Source organism: Salmo salar, chromosome 07, assembly GCF_965601325.2.
Source record: "Salmo salar chromosome 07, fSalSal1, whole genome shotgun sequence".
NCBI classification, from domain to species: domain Eukaryota; kingdom Metazoa; phylum Chordata; class Actinopteri; order Salmoniformes; family Salmonidae; genus Salmo; species Salmo salar.
The window spans coordinates 51,058,658-51,078,162 of NC_138297.1; the positions used below are offsets into that span (position 1 = coordinate 51,058,658).

Sequence of the window (19,505 nt, forward strand, 5' to 3'; positions counted from 1 at the left end):
TAAAAACAAGAAAATGGTGCCATCGGCTTAATAAATTATAAAGAATTTGAAATGATTTTACTTTTACTTCTATTTTTGATACTTAAGTATATTTTAGTAATTACATTTACTTTTGATACTTAAGTATATTTAAAACCAAAAACTTTTAGACTTATGCTCAAGTAGTATTTTACTGTGTGACTTTCACTTTTACTTGAGTAACTGTCTATTAAGGTTTCTATACTTTTACTCAGGTATGACAATTGTGTACTTTTTCCACCACTGGTCCTTGCTGGACGTCCACTGGGTCTGATGGAAGGACCAGGGTTGGGAAAAGAAGTGGCAGGCGATTGGATCTACAGAGGAGATCTCTCTCTCTCTCTTGTCACCCTCTCTGTCCTCACAGTGGTCGGTCTGTCTTGAGGTTTAACTCATGTGGGTGGAGCTGTGTAAATGTTTTGGATAATTTCTTTGCTTGGATGGCTTTTTGGCTCAGGTTGTCAGATTTTCTCAGATTGTCCAAAGTCAGGCAGTTAATCGCACAACAACATTTCTGGTGCTGCTGACAGATACTAGAGGGTTCCATTCACAAATGAAGCCGTGTCAAGCAACGTTACAGAAGATGGACTAAAGCAGCTTATAATGGGCAAACAACTTCAGAAACATGTATCTGTATTACAATTATCCCCACTTGTTTTATACACAGGGATGTTCTAGATTTCATGTAGGAAATAAACTATTTTGAAATCCAGGAGCCGTTCCCACCAGAATTAGCAGGACAATTAGACCAACAATTATTGTACTAAAACCCATAAACACTATCATTATGAACATGACAGTAAACGGCACTGCCATTTAAATAGAGTTGTGGCATGCTCCATGACGACTGCCTAGGAACTGGCCTCTGGAAACAACTCCACAACCAGCATACAAGGAAGCAAAACCACACCCCTGCGGCGTACACATGGGCGTCTGCCAATAATAACGCTTGGTGGTGCCAAAATAAAAAACACTCTTTGCCGGTCCACCTTGCATTTAGTCAGGGCTAAGTCTGGACCACCCCAGAGGCTGAGCCCACTAGACATTCCTTTCACTTCAAGTGCTCCCATCAAATCATTGCAGGTACTGGTTTGTGGTAAAGGTGCTTTATATTGCTCTTTGGTGTGCATTGTGTCTCTGTTATGAAAAGGGACACAAATGGGACACAAATACACAGACTATGTCTACCACAGGTGGCTGGTGGCATCTTAATTGGGGAGGATGGGCTCATAGTAATGGCTGGAAAGGAATAAATGGAATGGTATCAAACACAAGTGTGTTTGATACCATTCCATTCACTCCATTCCAGCCATTGTTATGAGCTGTCTTCCCTTCAGCAGCCTCCTGTTATGTCTACAGTAATTAGCCACGTATGTCCTTATGGGTGACATGTTGGAGGGGCAAAAAAACGGGCAAAAAAATGCAGATTGGATATTTGTGTTTGAGTCCTGACACAAAGCTTATCCACAGCCACTTGCGACAGTTAGCTTTGTCTTATCAGAGCCACATTTGCTATGCAAGGTGCTTTGAGGGCCCTAATCATACTTTGCTTCAGCAATATTGTGGCAATGGTGAGAATCACCATCTGTTTATACCACAGGAGGTTCGTGACACCTTAATTGGGGAGGACATGCTCGTGGTAATGGCTAGAGTACAATCAGTGGAATGGTATTAAATACATCAAATGCCATTCCATTTACCCCTCAGCAGCCTCCACTGGTTTATACCTGATATAACCATCCGACACAAAAATAAAGTGGATTTCTCTTGTAAAGGTATTTCCCCCCAACAAAACACACACACAAACACTACTGAGAGACAAAGCAGTCCATACCATGGCTTACACCCTTGGGCTTCCAATCCAATTTGAGGCCAAGGAGGAAGTCAATAGTTTCCTTTAGATAAGTTGTTGTTGCACACTGGTCACTAAACATTTTCCTATTGACCCAAAGTGCTTCAAAGCACCCATGAAAAAATTATGATACTTGTCTCTCTCATATCTAATGTAATTATCTCCATGGACTGGCCAGCTAATGTTTCATGGACAATAGTCTCCCTCTCCATAATGGCTCCTCTGAAAGAGTGGCACAGCTGACACAGATGGGCACAAACAAAGTAAACATACTAATATCCTGCTACTACAGTGATATTTAAGTAGAAAATAGAGACATATTTGTTCAACTAGTGGTAGCTTTGTAAACAAACAGTTGGTAGAGCATGGTGTTTGCAACGCCAGGGTTGTGGGTTTGGTTCCCACGGGGGGCCAGCACAGAAAAAAATAAATGTATGAAATTGTATGAAATGTATGCATTCACTACTGTAAGTTGCTCTGGATAAGAGTGTCTGCTAAATGACGTAAATGTAAAATGATTTGGGATGTAATTTGATCTAGCATTTTAATCACTGGTGATATGATTTGGAGTTTTTTAGGGCCTCACGAATAACTCTAAATATAAAAACAGTGTAATAGCACCTCATCCTTGATGAATAAAAGGCTCCGAAAATCATTTCGATGAGACATGCATTTAACTGGCCTGTGTTGTACAGTATTTGGCCTGCCTGTTGGCTGATATTGGCTCTGCAACATCTATTTCAAGTTCTGCTTTTGGGGATTGTGTCCTTTTACACCATTTTACCACTGTTGGTAAAACATAAACCCCCTTGCCTATTTCTATTGCCAATGTTCTTTAATTGTTATTGTCTTCCTCTGGTAATTTCATATGGATAGGGATGATGTTCTTTGAATGTTATTAATAAACAGCTGAAAAAAAAGAATGAAAGAGCTATGTTTATCAATTGCCTATCTCTGGTCTAAGAAATAAAATACATATTTTCTCAAATGTTTTGACTTAGTTTGACCAGTCATCATAAAAACCCTTGAAAAAAAATGGAAGCAATCCTGATAGAACTCACAATTAATAAAATCGACATTATGCTGGTCTCAGTGCTCTTATTTATCATAATAAACGATAACACCAACTCTGTCAAGGAACGTACAACCTCCTTTTCCTCTCATCTGCTGATGATGACGTTATACTGCAGATCCTGAGGTGACGTTGCTTTATCTCGCGAGCTTATGGAAAACAATCCAGACGCTCTCTCAGGCCCCCCTTCCCACGCCCAGTGCGCTGTGGGATAGTGGCACTATAAAGTATATCCTCTCTCGGAGAAAGATAAGAAGCCCGAGACGGGAGGGGATGAAGATGGCGGACGCCAAGCAAAAAAGGAACGAACAGTTGAAACGGTGGTTAGGGTCGGAGACAGACATCGAGCCTCCTATTCTGAAAAAGAAGAAGACGAAGGTGAAGTTCGACGATGGCGCCGTGTTTTTGGCTGCCTGCTCAAGCGGCGATACTGAGGAGGTGCTCCGAATGATTGACCGGGGTGCTGACATCAACTACGCCAATGTAGACGGTCTGACTGCCCTCCACCAGGTTTGTCATTTACAGCAATAAGCCTAGACACTGCCCATACAATAGCACGACAACCATATGTCTTGCCAAAGATCGTAGCTAACGTTACCTCCTGCCACAGTAATGGAGAATGGAGTAATTCCTGCTGAAGCTCAGTCTGTTTACCTAGCACGCCCGTCTTTTTTTTTTGGAAGAGACAGGGCCATTTCATTTGTTGGGCTGTTGATTGAATTGGATCAGAAGCGAAGGGGTGGATAAACTCAAAATACCTGATTGGTAGCTATGCTGTTTGATCTAGCTAGGTATGTTAAATGTATTCGTAGCTTAGTTAATGTTGAACATATGGATAGTAAGTTATTTGGTCTTTGTTTATCAGCAACTGATTCAAACATCCAATAGTCAGGAAGAATGCCGTTGACTGGCTTGCTAACATCTAACCTGCCACTTGGGTGGTGCAGTTAGCATAGCTAGTTAACGTCAGCCAGTTACTGTAGCTAGCTAGGCAAACCATTCTTGGAACTGATATGTCGCCCTGCTCTGGCTAACCTGTGTAACCTATGAAAGATAGCTTAACTCAATATTGTTGGTTTGTTATTTAACAAATACTCAATTATTACAGTCGTTGGCGAAGTTAACTGCTGCCAATTGTGTTTTATATTGAAGTTAATAGGAAGTACAGAAAATGTACTTGTTTGTTAGTTGATGGATAGCTAGCTTGCTACAAGTTGGCTAGCTAGCGTTAGCTAACCTGTGCAAATGGTGGAAAGAAGGTTTAGCTATCCAGTAGCACTGTTCGTTACCAAGCATAAGCTTCACTGCAGTCGGTCAGCAGGAAAACTCCATTAAAATTAAATGAATCAGATGTCAGCTTGGATCACGTCGAAGCTATAACATGTAACAATATTTTACAATTTGTTTTGCTACAGTAGCTATGCCGCAGTCTCTAGGCTGAAGGGCAGGACGACTGTACTGTAACTACAGTCATGACACTTATATTTTCAAGAAATATTATCTGTGCTTAACAGCAGATGTAACTATCTTAGGCTAGCTAAATGATCATATAACAGCACACTAACGTGTTACCAGCAAACGTTAGCCTCAGGAGCCACGTCTTTTGACATTCTGTAGCTAACATCACTCCTATAATTTCGATTATAATATTGTAGCAGATAACGTTACAATTTGTACCCATATTTTGTAATTGCAATTTGAGACTTCCTTGCATTCAAATCAGTTTTTTTGTAGTGTAATCTGTAGTGTCATATATCACATCACACATTACATGTATCACAATGCATTTGTCCTTTTTCTGTTGCTGCTCTGGTAAGGTGGGCACAGCCCAGTTATTTTTATATAAACAGATTGCACAGATCTATCTGCATGGATTGGCAAACATCAAAACTTGTGGTGTTTCAAAGTAGTTATGATAGTATACTTTTCAAATAGCCTAGCTAACATTCTTAGCATAACACTAAGTAAATGCTCAGAATTAGAATCATACGCTCATTTTTATAAAGGTTGTTACTCTTTGGAATTGGCTCTTGGCTCTAAATTAGGCTAGCTAGCCTATATCCTGCCGACGTGTTCGGATTGCAATGTTGCATTACTGACATGTGTTTTGCTGCACAGTAGATTGTTCTGCAGTCGGATAACAGCTGACGCATTCTCTCTGGGAGGTGTGAGGTTTACATGTCAATACCTGTCGCTTTCAGCTGTGTGAAAGAAGCCAACCCTAGGTTTTTGGGCTGTTAATGTTATTAGTCAACACTTTAGCTTATGTTATGGCAGGTGGAGCACCAGCCTGTTACCTTGAATACTGACAACCAAAACAGAGTGCCCGTGGAAGCCACAACCTCTCTAATTGAGTTGAAAGTTTTGTTCTTCAAACAGATAAACATAAACTTTTTAAGTCATGCTATTGTTTTGACATTGTAGCCATAGAATAACATGTTAACTGTTCATCAAAGGTTTTCACACAGGCGTAAATGCAAAATTGAGAAAATGTAGACCTGCCTCTCTCCCCAAATACATTTTAGTAAAGTCAGAATGAAACATTGTTTATTGAAGTCTTGCATGCTCACACTGTCTTGCACCTTACATCTACAATGATCTCATCACCCAGATGTCCTGTTTGCTAAGTGATGCATCACCCGCTCTTTCTCTTAAGTAGTGTGATGTGTGCACCTTTTATAAACTGTCATTGCCGGGCAAGGCTATATCCCCGAAGGCCGATCTCGGGGTGTAGAAGTGGTGCCATGTCTCTAGAATAGATGCTGCTGTATCACTAGTTGATTTTGGGGGGATGAGCAATTCACACAAATTACGTTGTCTTATCTGACATTAGATATGCCCTACTCGTCAGGGACTGTCTCTTTAATCAGCCTTTCTTTAGGGTGACTGAGTTTGTCTTCCTTTCAACTGGAATTAGTCAGCCCCCTGCTCGCTGGGTGAAAATATAGCCTTTTTTTTGGGGACCGGAGTCAACTCCAGGGACAAGCAGAGGTAATGAAAGCATTTGCGACGCAGTGCTTGAGACCTAACCATGTCTGGAGAGACTTGGAGCAGCTTTGTTTGCGTTCCAGCATGTGATCCGTTGGCTTCAGGGTCTTGGAAAACAGTTGAAGGCGATATAGGGATTGGCGTTTAGCGTGCTAATCCTAGGATTTCAGGAAGGTCAGGCTGATGTTGGTTTGCTCAAACCAACAGATTTGGTTTAGGGATGTGCATGGTTATTTGAATATCTGAACGAACGTTAGTATTCGAATTCTTTTGAGTGTTAATTTTAGCATCCAAAAATGTATAGGCCTATTTTAACACTGAAGGCATTTTCTAAATTTAAAATATCCATGTTACATGCAAGAATATACCATGACATTTCAAATTATACATTTAATAAAAACAAACCTTTCATTGTAGTTTATGACGTTCTCCCCATAAAAAAGAATGGTAGCATTGGCCAATCAAAGTGGCTCAATGGATAGCGAGCGCAAAATGTGGCCTCAATTAGCCTAGCTAGCTATAGTTGGCTAGCTTAGCTTCTCTAGGCTACTCCAGTCAAGATTGGCACTTATATGGGATAAGTAACATTGTGGCTTCTACAAGCTAGGTAGTCTTGGCTGTTGACGAGTAGCGTCACTATCTGCCTTAGTCTGCTCATTCCAATCTCACCGGCACCTCCACAGCTCCCTCGTGCAGCAGTGCTCAAGTTAAAAACGTAACAACAAAAAAATACATGTATTTCAAATATCCGGATATTTGACAAATCAAATTTTATTGGACACATGCACCGACTACAACTTTCCCAACAACGCATAGTTTATAAAGATAAAATAAAAAGTATAAACATATTTGCTATTCAAAATATCCTGGTACTATTTAATTGGTGACCTTTTTTCCAACCCCCATCTAATGTTGCTCAGTCTGGGTTGCCTCTGTTTGTTTTGGTTGCCACGTTAATTGTCCCTGATGGCTTTGCTAATCATTATCCACGTTGGGAATTTCTGCCTTCAAGGAGTAGGGCCAGTTGGCTTAGAGAGTCAAAGTTGTCAGAATGAATGGTTAATGACTCTCGCAGTGGGATGGACTCTGCTCCTATTAGCAGGAGGCCAGTAGTGGTAATGCACCCTAGTCCTGGTCTTGAATGGAAGTAAACCAAACAGTCTAGTAAGGATTAGTAGTCTGCCTGCGGTTTGACTAGCCTTTTTATTTATAGAGTCAAACATGGTGCCACGATTCACCACTACTGTAATAATTGGCTTAGTAGTGAGACTACGGTGGCTTTAACATGACTCTAATGCTGCTACCACGCAGGTATCTGAGTGACCACTGACCAGCCAGGCAGTGTAGGCTAATTGACATGGTATAGTGGCACGTCTCCTTTCAGTTACAGCTGTAGATCTGTTATTTTATCTGCAACAGTTGTTTATGGGGGTTGTCGGGAGCTGATCACATGCCCTGAACCATTTCCCTTCCTGGTGACAAGGCAGTGACCTCTAGCTTTGGTTGTAACAATGCTCTGTTTTTACACGGAGGGTCACTCACTCTTCCTTGGGTGCAGGGACTGCACTGCACTCCTGCCACTTCTGAGTGCCAGGTTATAAATACCACCTGCACCATTTTTTCTCAGTATAGCTTGGTTTGAGGAGATTATTCTAAGTTTGGGTATAAGTCATTGCCCCACTCTGGACTGCTTAGCTTTGTACTGGAGGCCTGGCATGCATTTGGAGTTTGTGGACAGTCTGGCTTGGAAGGGTTTGTCTATGTGGAACAGAGATCACCTACGAGCCACTGAACAATGGCCTCTGATGTTTACCTTTGTTGTGAATGACCACCACTGTTCTTAACTATGGACCTAGAGGACATTTGTCCCAGCCTTTCACAAAAAACGCGGCCTATTTCACTGATTTGAGACTTTGTTAATCTGAATCGGGGGTGTTAAGGCATCCGCATGCTTCCAGTTCAGAAGAGTTTGTGCATATATTATCCCAACATTTTGATGTTTTGGACTTTGGTGTGGGTTTTTTGGGCTGGTTGGGGGCACAATTTCTTTTCTGGAGGCAAGTTGAAGCCGAAGTCTACGCCCCTTCGTCGGTAATTGGTCAACAGTTGGGATTCTTCAATAGTCTTTGTCATTCAATTGGAGATGACTTGTTTTTTTTAATGCACTTTTTTTTTTTTTTTCTTGAAATACTGAATCAAACATCTTAGATGTAAATTTGCTTAACTAAGATCACCTTGGCAAAAACGGCAATTTTATGACATTTCTTGAGTTATCTTAGATTCATTCTGACTTTGGCTACGGCGTTTTACTGGACAAACGGTAGTGCCTTGTGCCTTTTTTCTTCCCCAAGCGAAGGTCTTTTTAAGGGAGTATGCGCGTACACTCGTTCAGCTACCTGAGTTTGACGAGGCGCCAGCTGAACTGAAGCATGCTGACGTCTTTACTGCTGGGGCACAATCCCTCACACCCTGCAGCCCTCTAGGACCACTGAGTAAATGTGTAAACCAGAATTGTAACGCTTTCCACACAGTTGCTCCCCAGAGGTGAGGGGGCAGGACTGGAGAGAGATGTTTGTAGATATGCGCTGGATGTGTAGCATTCTGTCCCTGTCCTCCTGTCCCGTGCATTCCTCGCATGACAGTCGGTGGAAAGCATGGCAAAGGGAGAGCAGGGCAAGCATTCCTCAGCTGTCACCTAACCCCCCCCCCCCCCCCCCCCCCCCCACCACACACACAGTCTTACCCTCTTTCTGGCCTGCCAGTCTCTCCCCAGGCAATGCCAGGACCCAGCTGACTGCCACCTACTGTGCCCTATCAAGGCAGGGCCTGCACAGTGAAACAACAGGCGTATTCACCCATATCTGGCCTTTCTCTTGAGTCATCCATATTGTCTATCATTGGTAATGTACTTAGTATATATAGTCTAGCTGGTACAGGTATTGTAAAAAAATAACATTTTTACTGGCTCATCAAAGTAGCTTTTTGTAAGTTGTGGTTTTAACGTCATGGTGAAGGTTTTACGACATCATTGGGATAGGCTCGATAAAATGGCAACTGTTCACTTTTTTTTTTACATTAGCAAAAGTTTACATTCCACGCCCTCACTATCAGTGTGTGAACTCTAACAATGTAACCATGGCAGTGTCTCGTCAAGTTGCTAGTGGCTTGTCTGCCGATTTGTGTACATACAGAGTTACATAACCACTCACTGAGCAGAGTAGCCAGCAGCAGTTTAGAATCACATGGACTGCATGAATCTTGAAATGGAACCCATGCAGACAGCAGTGCATGGGGCCCTCACTGCAGTTCCATCCAAAGAAGCACCAGTTACATTAACACATTACATAGTTGCTCCAGCCCCAACCCTGAGATTCTCAGATGTGGCAGAGGCTCTCAGTTGGCCAATGAGAGCTGGACTTTCAGTAGAAGTGTTGAGATTTTTGTTGTTGCTTGAATTCAATCTCTTGATTTAATTTGGAAAATGTACTTGATATTTTGAAGGTCTGGCCTTGTAAAGTGTTGTCTTCACACAGATCCTATTGCTGAACTAATATGTTCTGGAACATTTCTTCCACCAGTCATGCGGCGTTCAGATTTTTTCTTCTTCTTAAGGCTGTAAACTCACTTACCCTGGAGGGAAGCGGTGAGCTTTTTGGGTTACCACGGATCACCTGATCCGTAGTGAGAGTTGGTGTGTCAGGACCTGAAAGCGCTGCCCAATTAGGGCTAGGTTAAGTTGATTTGGGTTGAAACGAGCTGTGTGACTTTTGATGACGGGAGCACCATGTTCCTCTCATTACTAGGGACATTTGTCGTTGCTCACCTTGGAACATAATCAAAGGAACACACAACAAGACTGAATACTTTTAGTCAGTTCTTTTCCCCATACCAAGGTCCAGAAGATAAATGCAAATGCAGTTTCTTTTTCTTTTAGACATCATTCTCCACTTGATACCTTTTCCTGTAGATGTCACTCAAACAATGTCACTCTGAGCCGGTTTGCTCATTGAGGGTGTCTATTCCTAGCCCTTAACCAAAGTTGGAGGTGGCCTGTTTGGCAGGGGACTGGGTATGGAGGTGCAGCGTAAACACAGCACATGGCACTGTTTGGTTTGTGGAGGAGGGGACTCTTACAGTGGAATGCCCCACTTCCTTTGAAACCGTTCTGCGGAATGGTCTGAAACCGCTGCCTCTGGTGTTGGGCCCTGTCAACAGACATTAAATATTTGGTCGTTTTTGGAGGGCTTTTTAAGATTCACATTTCATTGGTGATAGAGGAGTTTAGCCGTTACTATGTAAAGCTCTTGAAGTACCTCTGGTAGAAAGGCATTATAGAAATCTATAAGAAAAATATTTCCACCACCCCTTTTGTTGTGGCTTAAATTTAGCATTTCTAATTTACCTGCCCAAAGGCAGCGAGTCATGCGTTTAATAATGCACATAGCAGCATGAGAATTGAGAATACATTAAAATGTCCCTCAGCTATTTATGCTATGGAATTAAGCCAATCTGAATCGTGTTACTCTTTGTCTATGCGTTCAGTCTGTCTTGAAGAAAGGTTAATTGCTAATAGAGTTGGATGTTTTCATGACCGTAGCAGTCGATTGCTTGTCAGTTTTGATGGACACGCGTGCGTTAATAACATATTATAATTCAAGCGTTACAGGTCACCCAACCCAATGTTGATTCAACGTTGCCTCTGAATCATCAGCGTAACCGTCACGGGCCTCTAGCCTGTGACAACTGTAATATTAGAAAAGGTCACAGAACTTGCACATTCTACCTGTTTATAATTGGTAGGTCTTGCTCTGTCAGGCGACGTTTTCATTGAAGTGATTCCACAACCTGTAATCAAGTGCAGGAAGTCCTTGTGTCGTTGCTCTCGACTGCTTCACAACATGTCAGGTAGTCTGCTGATCATGACACGTCGGCATGGCTTCCTTACGCAATGTGTCGCAGACACCTTCCATGCCTGTTCAACTCCAACTTTTCTTGGGTAGTTTTTCCAATGTTACCTCAAAATGTGTGTGTATATATATATGTATATGTATATGTATGTGTATATATGTGTGTGTGTATATGTATGTGTATATATATGTATATATATAAAATGCATAAACGCTCACATTTTCTTGAGACGTATTGATACCCAATTTCTTGATGCTTTAATTATGAAAGGGCTCGAGTGGTAGGAACTGTCTGAAGTATTTAAGACAAGCGTCACCACAGGTTGAAACTGGTTCATCTGGGATTGTAGATAGAATTCCTCAGCAGGGGTGTAAACTCGACCTTCTTTTGCCACGTATGTGCTCAGACAGCCAAGCAGGCTGTGGAGATGGACTTCACCTGTCACACACTAGCAACCGATAGGCTAGGTGCTCCGCGGATGTCGGCCGTGATCAAAACGAGACAATAAAGCTGGCGACTCGGCTATCAATTTAATTTTTTAAACCACAAGCTGCCATTCATCCACACCTGTGTACCACCCTCTCCCACAAGTACATTGATGTCACTGTGCTTTTCTGTACATGCAAACTATTTCTCACCCGAGCGAGAAGCTATAGATCTCTCACTATGTCATCAGGGCTCCTCGGGTCGCTGAGAAATAGTCCCGGCACATAGACCTGTTGACAACATCTGTGTAAGGTAAACTGGGATGAGAAGCTGCCAAGAGCTCTTTCTCTTCTCCCCGCCGCCCCACATCTCCGGCCACACTTGGGTTTTAGCATAGTATTGAGCTGCTGCAAAATTTTAGTGAGATGACTTCAGCAGCGTGTCTGTTTTTATTCACGCTGTGACAGTCTCCTCTGCTCTAGATGGGACTTTAAATCATCCCAGGGTTCTTTGCTTTCCAGCAGTCATATGCCTCACTGAGTGTGGGTTTATAAGGTGTTTTTGAACCGAAAACACCTGGAAGCTCGACACTGAGTTCCTCTGTCTTATGCAGCGAGGAGGACAATTAAGCCCAGTCTGTTTTTGTTGTTGTCCTGGGAGGGAGAAGTTACATTCTTTCAATTCATCTCAAAATGGCCTCATCTTTCCAGCCAGTGAAATTGGTGCGCCAGAAACTGTACTGACAGGTACAGGTGTCACATTAAAACACAATTCTGTGTTTTTCATGCAAAAAATTATGTATATGAAATACATTGCTGCATTTTGTAAACGCAGATCTAAAATGCTTATTGTAATTTCAGCTTGGCGTCAGACTAATTTAGTGCTTCAGTTGCACTTCTCCACTCAAATGCCTGTTTATGAATTCTCATCAATCAGCAGACAGCACTCTGTGTAGATACTTTCTCTGGGAAAAATGCGAGATTAACTTCAAGCAAATCATTAGGAAATGTAACTGGCTACATTCTTTCTGTGATAAACAGAAGTATGATGGCTGTTTTTTCTATTGTAAGCAACATAAAACGCAAGTGAAATTGTTTAAAATCAGGTTAATCTGAACTCTAACGTGATCTCTGAGGTAAAGCCTTGACTACAGCCTAGGTGAAGGACCGTAAGATGTAGGTCTAGACCACCCTAGAGTAGGAGTGAAGGACCTACAGCCTACTAGACATGACAGGCTTCACACCTATGTGGTTTCAAAGTGGGCTACTTGCCTTGCCTATAGTCAACCCAGTACACAACAAAGTCTTTAGCAACCTTTGTACAGGCTAACCAGTCTGCCTCTTCCCCACAGCCTGTGATGGATCTAGTTTTGTACTGAGCCACCACCAGCCTTGTGACTGTGCCAGTGAAACTGCTGTTGTGCAGACGGGGGCTTTTTAATTATAGGTGTGTGTATGTGTATTTGACTGCAGAGTATAAGCAGTGTCAGTGAATTGAGCTGGGTATCAGTGTGTTTGGCTTGTGAGTTTTGATGGCTGCAGGCATTGGGCATCATTCAAAACTACTGATTTTATGTAGTATCTCCAGGTACAGTAATTTAGTGGTGCCATTAACACCGCAGAACAGACCAGAGTAGGAAACTATTCAGAGCAGGAATATACTAGAAGGTAAATGTACAGTGAAGGGAAAAAAGTATTTGATCCCATGCTGATTTTGTACGTTTGCCCACTGACAAAGAAATGTTCAGTCTATAATTTCAATGGTAGGTTTATTTGAACAGTGAGAGACAGAATAACAACAAACATATCCAGAAAAACGCAAGTCAAAAATGTTATAAATTGATTTGCATTTTAATGAAGGAAATAAGTATTTGACCCCCTCTCAATCAGAAAGATTTCACATTTTACAAAATAAATAGAACTCTTGGTGTACCAATAATTTTGGTCCAATTTAGTCTCCTCGGACCACACTGGAGATTCATGTGAGCCTTCCAATGTAGTTGACATTTTCTGAGGCTCAGGGAGATTAGGTGTGTCTTCGGAAATCCCAACGCCCTAGTCTCCACCAGAGCTTTTGTCTCTGCTCAGGACTCCTCATGTGGATTCTCATTGGCTAATTAAAGGTGTGCCCTGCTGTCGTTGTCTGTTTTGAGAGGGCAGGACGACTGACAGGAATGTTTATCCTCTTCCTAAATGAGGGGAATAGGATGTAGTGGGGGATGGGGGTGTTGGAGAGATTTTCAGGCAGAGGAACAGGAAGTATTTGTTTATTTTTCTCATTTCCTCGTCGAGGCTCCACAAGTGAGCACGGCTTCATCTACTAACTCCTACTACTTCATCTACTAACCCCCCCCCCCCCCCCCCAATTACCCAGCATTCGCTCCACCATCACAGAACACACACCCAGCCCCTTTCCTACTTGAAAGCCCAGTCTGCACTATATGCCCCTCTTACATTGGTGAGCCAAGACAACCCTCCTAATTGTGTAAACTGTTTCCTCATCCAGTACTGTGTGGCTTAGCTCTTTAAGGAAACCACACTCTGATGCTTATCTGTGTCTTGACTTGTTTCTTCCCAAGAGTAGCCTTTTTGGTAATATCAGGAACGAAAGAGATCATGTCTTGTGAGCTAGGCCTAAGAAAGACGATATAATGTGCATGGACCTATGTGAGACATTGAGTTCAGATCACGTGTGGAGGTGTTGACGGTGGCACAGGGGACAATGGCTGGAGCCTTTACTCCAAAGGCTATGGAGGTAATTCATATTTTTCAACCGTTATGGGTTGTTTGAATGCCTGGCGGGCAGACACAAGCATACACACTGTCCCTTTAACCTCTGGAGTTCAGGCAGTGCTTGCCTGGAGAATGACATGAACAGGCTTCATCAGCACTTTCTGCTCATGGCTATAGGTTAACCCACATAATGCACGGTATTAAGGGAGATTGTGCTCCACACACACACACACACACACACACACGTGTTTCTGTGGCCGTCTGACCTCGTTGTCCCCTCATGCCCCCTCTCTCCTTGGACCACTGACAGTAACAGCTCATGGAAACAAACTTGGCTCTCAAGCAGGGCTATTGTTTTGGCTGCAGAGCGTAAGCCGAAATGTATAGTTACAATCTCCCTGGACTTTTTCCCCCTCTGCTTCAATCCTGGCCTTTTTCCATGGGAATCCCAGAGCCATATATGGTCGTTCTCAGCAGCAGTGGAGGTAGAGTTCTCTGTGTAGCCGGGTTACGGCTCCCAACAGGGCTCATCTAGTGGAGGAACCCAGCTGGCCGCCCCGCAGCGCTTTCCCCCCCCAACCTTTCCCCTGGCCTCCTGCAGTAGCGTTGTGCTTTTAACCCACACGCATTCGCTCACTTGCTCCCTCTTTTTAATTTTCTCTCTCCCTCACTCTCACTCACTCACACACACACACACACAGGCGGTAAGAAGGAATTCCTTTTGTGGAAGTGGCTGCGTGCCTCTGAGCCGGTGACATAGCCCAGTAGGTGTGGCCAGAGCGTCACTCCATGAAGCCCTGAGCCCCGGAGTATTACTTATCTGGGAAGTTCTCCACCGCTATGCTAGACTGTGGCTTGGCTGCAGCTATGCAAGGTGGCTGTGGAAAGGAAGCAAGGTTGTGAGGGAGAGAAAGGGGCCATTGTTGGTCTCCAGGAGTAGCTGCTTTGTCTCCTTACTGTTGCTTTATAAGGGAGTAAATGGGTCTTTTCCAAAAAGAAAACAAGAGCTCCACTGTGGATGCCCCATCTCCTGTTAATCCATTTAGTTGCTGACTCAAAAAGCCAGCAGGCATATTTGGGTTGTACATGTGATATTTTAAAGCCAGGCCCATGGATGTTTAGCTTTTTCTGACAGCTACTCAGATGTTGCACTGCCTTCCTCTCTCTCGGCTCTGAAATTAGATTACTAGTTTTGTTTTCTCAAAAGGCCAGTGAGGCTGATCTGAAACATGAGCAGACGGTTGACAAAAGGATAGAATGGTGATAGTTGCTACAGAAAAAATACAACACCAATTTTTTTATGGTGTTGATTGTGACCAATAATGCTGTCATTTAGATTTTATGAATTCATGTTTTTCAAAGAGCTCCAAGTGCTTGGTGGCTGTGCTGGTGCTTTGGTCCCGCTGGAGAGTGACTCAGGCCTCGCTCAGTCCTTATGGGTTTAAACAGCTGCTCAGTGACCACACTGTTCTCCACTCACGGCACACCGTGTTTTTGTTTATGATTGTCATCTGTTCTGAGCTGGTTCCTGTGCTAAAACAAATGTTTCTAAAACCAGCACTGGCTGTGCCATATCTGAACACCATTACCTAGTGCCCTGGATGTTTCCTGATCAGGAACCCACAATATAACCTACAGCTAGGGCCCAGATATGATCCTGGTAATGTTACATTTGCTTTATAGTCATTTAGCAGATGCTCTTATCCATAGGGACTTAAGGTAGTGAGTGCATACATTTTTGTACTGGTGAACCCACAACCCTAGCGTTGCAAGTGCAGTGGGAATTACCCAGGGTCCTAGTCATAGCTACTAGTGGTTGGAATGACCTGTTGGAGACCCGTCTGCTTGGTGGGTTTGAGGCCAGGGTTTCTGTTAGCTGGGAGTAGCTGGCCATTGTCTGATTTTTATTGAAAGTAACTTGAAAAGCCGACGTTAAATACAATTTGCCGGCGCGAAGGAGTCCCACTGCAAAATAATCACTTTTAGCCTATTCATTGATGGAAATACCAAACTATGCACTTTTTATTTTACCTTTATTTAACTAGGCAGGTCAGTTAAGAACAAATTCTTATTTTCAATGACGGCCTAGGAACAGTGGGTTAACTGCCTTGTTCAGGGGCAGAACGACAGATTTGTACCTTGTCAGCTCGGGGATTTGAACTTGCAACCTTTCGATTGCTAGTCCAACACTCTAGCCACTAGGCTACCCTGCCGCCCCAAATACATTTTGACTGGTCATGCTTATCGGTCTATAGGTTAATTTTGCATTATTCAGTGGAATTATCACATGCGTTCAGCATACAGAGCCTTTGAGTGGAAAATCTGTCAGATCAGCAGCATCTTTTGGGCTTTCAAGACAACTGGCAACTCTGTAAAAATGAGGTCAAATCATGTCAGTGATCTTCATGTGGGAAAGTCGGAGCACTAGAAAGAGGCCTGAGATTCCGAGTTGGATATCTGTTCAGAAATACTTTTCCCAGAAGCTATTTTATCGGAAGTCAGATTTCATAGTTCCCAGTTTTGAACGCTTCATCAGAATGTCACACCACTTTGCGGTGAGCTGGTGGCCATATACTAAATTGTTTTAAAACTGAATGTTTTAATACATGAGGCAACTTGCTTCAAAGTAACCTATTAGATCTCTTTCTAAATTTAACGGATATTTTCATCTGTCACATGAAACCGCTCGCATGTGCAGTGCCCTTTTGACAAGTCTTTTCCAACTAATTGCAATATGAAACGAACATTCGCACGTAGCTTACTGAATTGTGTACATTATAGGCGCAGCAATGTAAAGAAAAAAGTTCATCAACATTTTGAATCTAAACGTTCTGATCGGTTGCATCACTCGTTTCTGTAACTGTAAACATTTTTTTATTAATGTAGTCTAGGCGTACTGGTTGTGAATTTGGGATTTGTCTTACAACTGTTCCAGAGTAGGTTTGGAATATGGTATTTATTTTAGTTGCCCATCGGAAGGCCCTGCCAGAGGAAATGGGGGGTGGTGTGTGTCTTCTCCTTGATGTGGAGTCCTGCTAAAGTTAGCATGGAGCGCTCTGCACAATGACCCCCCCCCCCCCCCCCCCCCCCCAACTGTAGCAGTAGGAAGTACAGTGCCTTTTAAAGTATGGAAAAAGCCCTCTGTCCTTTTTCTGAACTGTACTATGGGTGGGAGATTGGGTTTGGAAGCTGTCACAGATTCATTATGTTGCATGAAAAGTTTTTATATTGTGTGACTTCATTGTAATTGATAGGAGAACCTGTGTACATGCATGATCTTTTTGGGTAAATACTCTTGGTTGGCGCATAATGTTTAATCACATTTTAATCAGGTGGAAGTCTTTGATGTTCCCTTTGACTTGACAGTAAAAGCGTATCTAAAATTGATTGTGGTCATACAGCAAAGTCTTCTGACTAATGCAACGTCTGCCTCAAGTCTGTACATGGATGAGACACGCCATTAGCAAGAAGTTGTATTTTTTTTGATGGGGGGGTGGTTTGTGGGTTTTTCCATAGAAATGGCTACAAGGATAACTCAAACTTCAGGGTGGCTATCTTAATGTAGGCAGTCACCATTCTATCTGTTGTATCCATTTAAGGTAATGGTTAATGGTGTCCTATGCTTTCAACCTGTCCAATAATATACTCTGCGATTCTGGAGATGAGCACTGGTACTTTGCTGAGAGGTCTAGCAACAGAGAACGGTGTTTTCTATCCTTTGACCATAACTGGTCATGAGAACAGCGGTGGGGTGACCAAAAACTCGGAACGTCCAAAAAGAGATGGAACCCTTCTCTCCCCCTGTTCTCAAGATTAGCTTTTGATCTTGTACTTGCGAGGTCTGCTCCGTGCGCTGCCTTGGGGGCTCTCTGAGCAACCCCAGTGTGCTTTAAATGAACTATTTTCTCTCTCTATTTATGTTTCTTACAAAGGCCCGACAAGACTGAACTCTCGTCCTCTTTTGGGCTTGGTTGCCACGGCAACAGCCCCGGCTCTCTTGGGGCGGGGAGGACGTCATTGGTGCATTTTTGGTTGTGTTCTGAGAACGGCTTCGCCCGTCTCCGCCCGTCTCCGCCCGCTAGCCAGGGCTCTTGAAATCTATTATTTTAGCATTAGGCTGGCGCGTATGGACACTATTCTTTCTGCTCTTAATGTGTCCATATTTATCTCTGCTGCTCGTGGTGGGTTGATTTTAAGTTAATCTATAGATGGTGCCCTATAATCAGCCCCATATGGGTGCCCTAAATTGAAGAGAATGTGTGAGGCGCAAAGGGCACTGCTTCATTGCCTTGCGGTTGGAGAAGGTCTCGACTGCTGGGGGACAGTCGCTCCTTGTAGCCTGAGCTTGTGAACACAGTCAGCATGGAGGCTACTTCCAAGCATCTCTTCCAGCAGACGAGGTTGGTTCTGTCATGTGTATCTTAAACATTCTACTGGTTGGTTCCCTCTTCACTTCCAACTGTCTTCTCCATTAAACCACGATTGACAAGGCCAGGACAGATGCCCACTGATGTGATTTCCTGCAGCTAGCAGGACCATGATGTGGAGGCATTTGGCTGTGCTAACATTGTGGTTTACAGTGTGAACCCAGTGTGTTTTCTATGGCTCAGGTTTCACTGGGGTGCTTAGGCTGTGCTCTCTGACTACAGGAGACACTCTACCTCCCACCCTCGGTGCTCTTTTGTGAAGTGTGCACTCATAGCCACAGTCACTTCCTGGCACATGCCGGCTGAAGCTCCACTGATGGGAATGGGTAATCGCATGTACACACACCCAATAAACACGCGCAGGTTTGATTTAGGAGTACTTTTCAGTGTTTGAAAAGAGCATCAGTTACAACAGTCCAGTGTTGTAGTGTTAGCATCTTATTTTCACTGGAGGGAACTTTAAACACTAAGTGTTCTGTCACGCAGCACTGAGATTGAGGTTTAACTAGCCTGCACTGAGGTAAATTCCCACAGTTTCTCTATTCACAAGCAGGCCTGGTAAGAATTGATCCACTATTATAAACTATTCCAGTAGCTGCCTTTTTTACTTTCAAATGAAGAGATTCATAAGAACGTTAGAGCTGCGTATCTTATAGAAATGCAAAAAAATATTGCAACTGGTAAGGATGATTACATCTCGATTTACTTAAACTTAATTAAACATAAACAGCCAGGATCACTTGCTAGTTCAGTAACGCAGAAAGAGCATCATTACCTGACTGAGTGGTGGATGTCATGAGATGATGACTTTGCTTTTCTCCGTGGTTGAACCATTTTAATGGATAAACAGACTGTTTTCAGAGGGAGAGGCACGTACATTTTAAAGCTGCGATATCTAACCTTTGGGCAAACTGACCAAATTCACAGAAATGTGAGTTATAGATCTGTCATTCTCATTTGGATGCAAGTCTCAGAAGCAGTAGATCTGTTCTTTGTGCTATTTCTATGCTTCAAACAGCTGGAAATACAATATTTTTGGGGGGTTATGGAAAATATATTTCACAGCGGTTTAGATGGTACAA

The 19,505-nt window shown here is 43.0% G+C and overlaps 1 protein-coding gene across 15 annotated transcripts in view; it reads left to right on the forward strand.

Annotated features, from left to right (window-relative positions):
* Positions 1-3,117: 3,117 nt before the first annotated feature.
* Positions 3,118-19,505, forward strand: part of LOC106609419 (protein phosphatase 1 regulatory subunit 12A) — a 65,160-nt gene continuing 48,772 nt past the window's right edge. For 8 of the 15 annotated variants that reach the window (XM_045722109.2, XM_045722111.2, XM_045722113.2 and 5 more), the window contains exon 1: positions 3,119-3,452. In XM_045722109.2, the coding sequence (XP_045578065.2) occupies positions 3,216-3,452 (237 nt within the window). In that variant the 5' untranslated portion in view covers positions 3,119-3,215. Of the gene's footprint in view, positions 3,453-19,505 lie in introns of all 15 variants that reach the window. The other 7 variants (XM_014208225.3, XM_014208224.3, XM_014208233.3 and 4 more) reach the window with 2 other exon arrangements.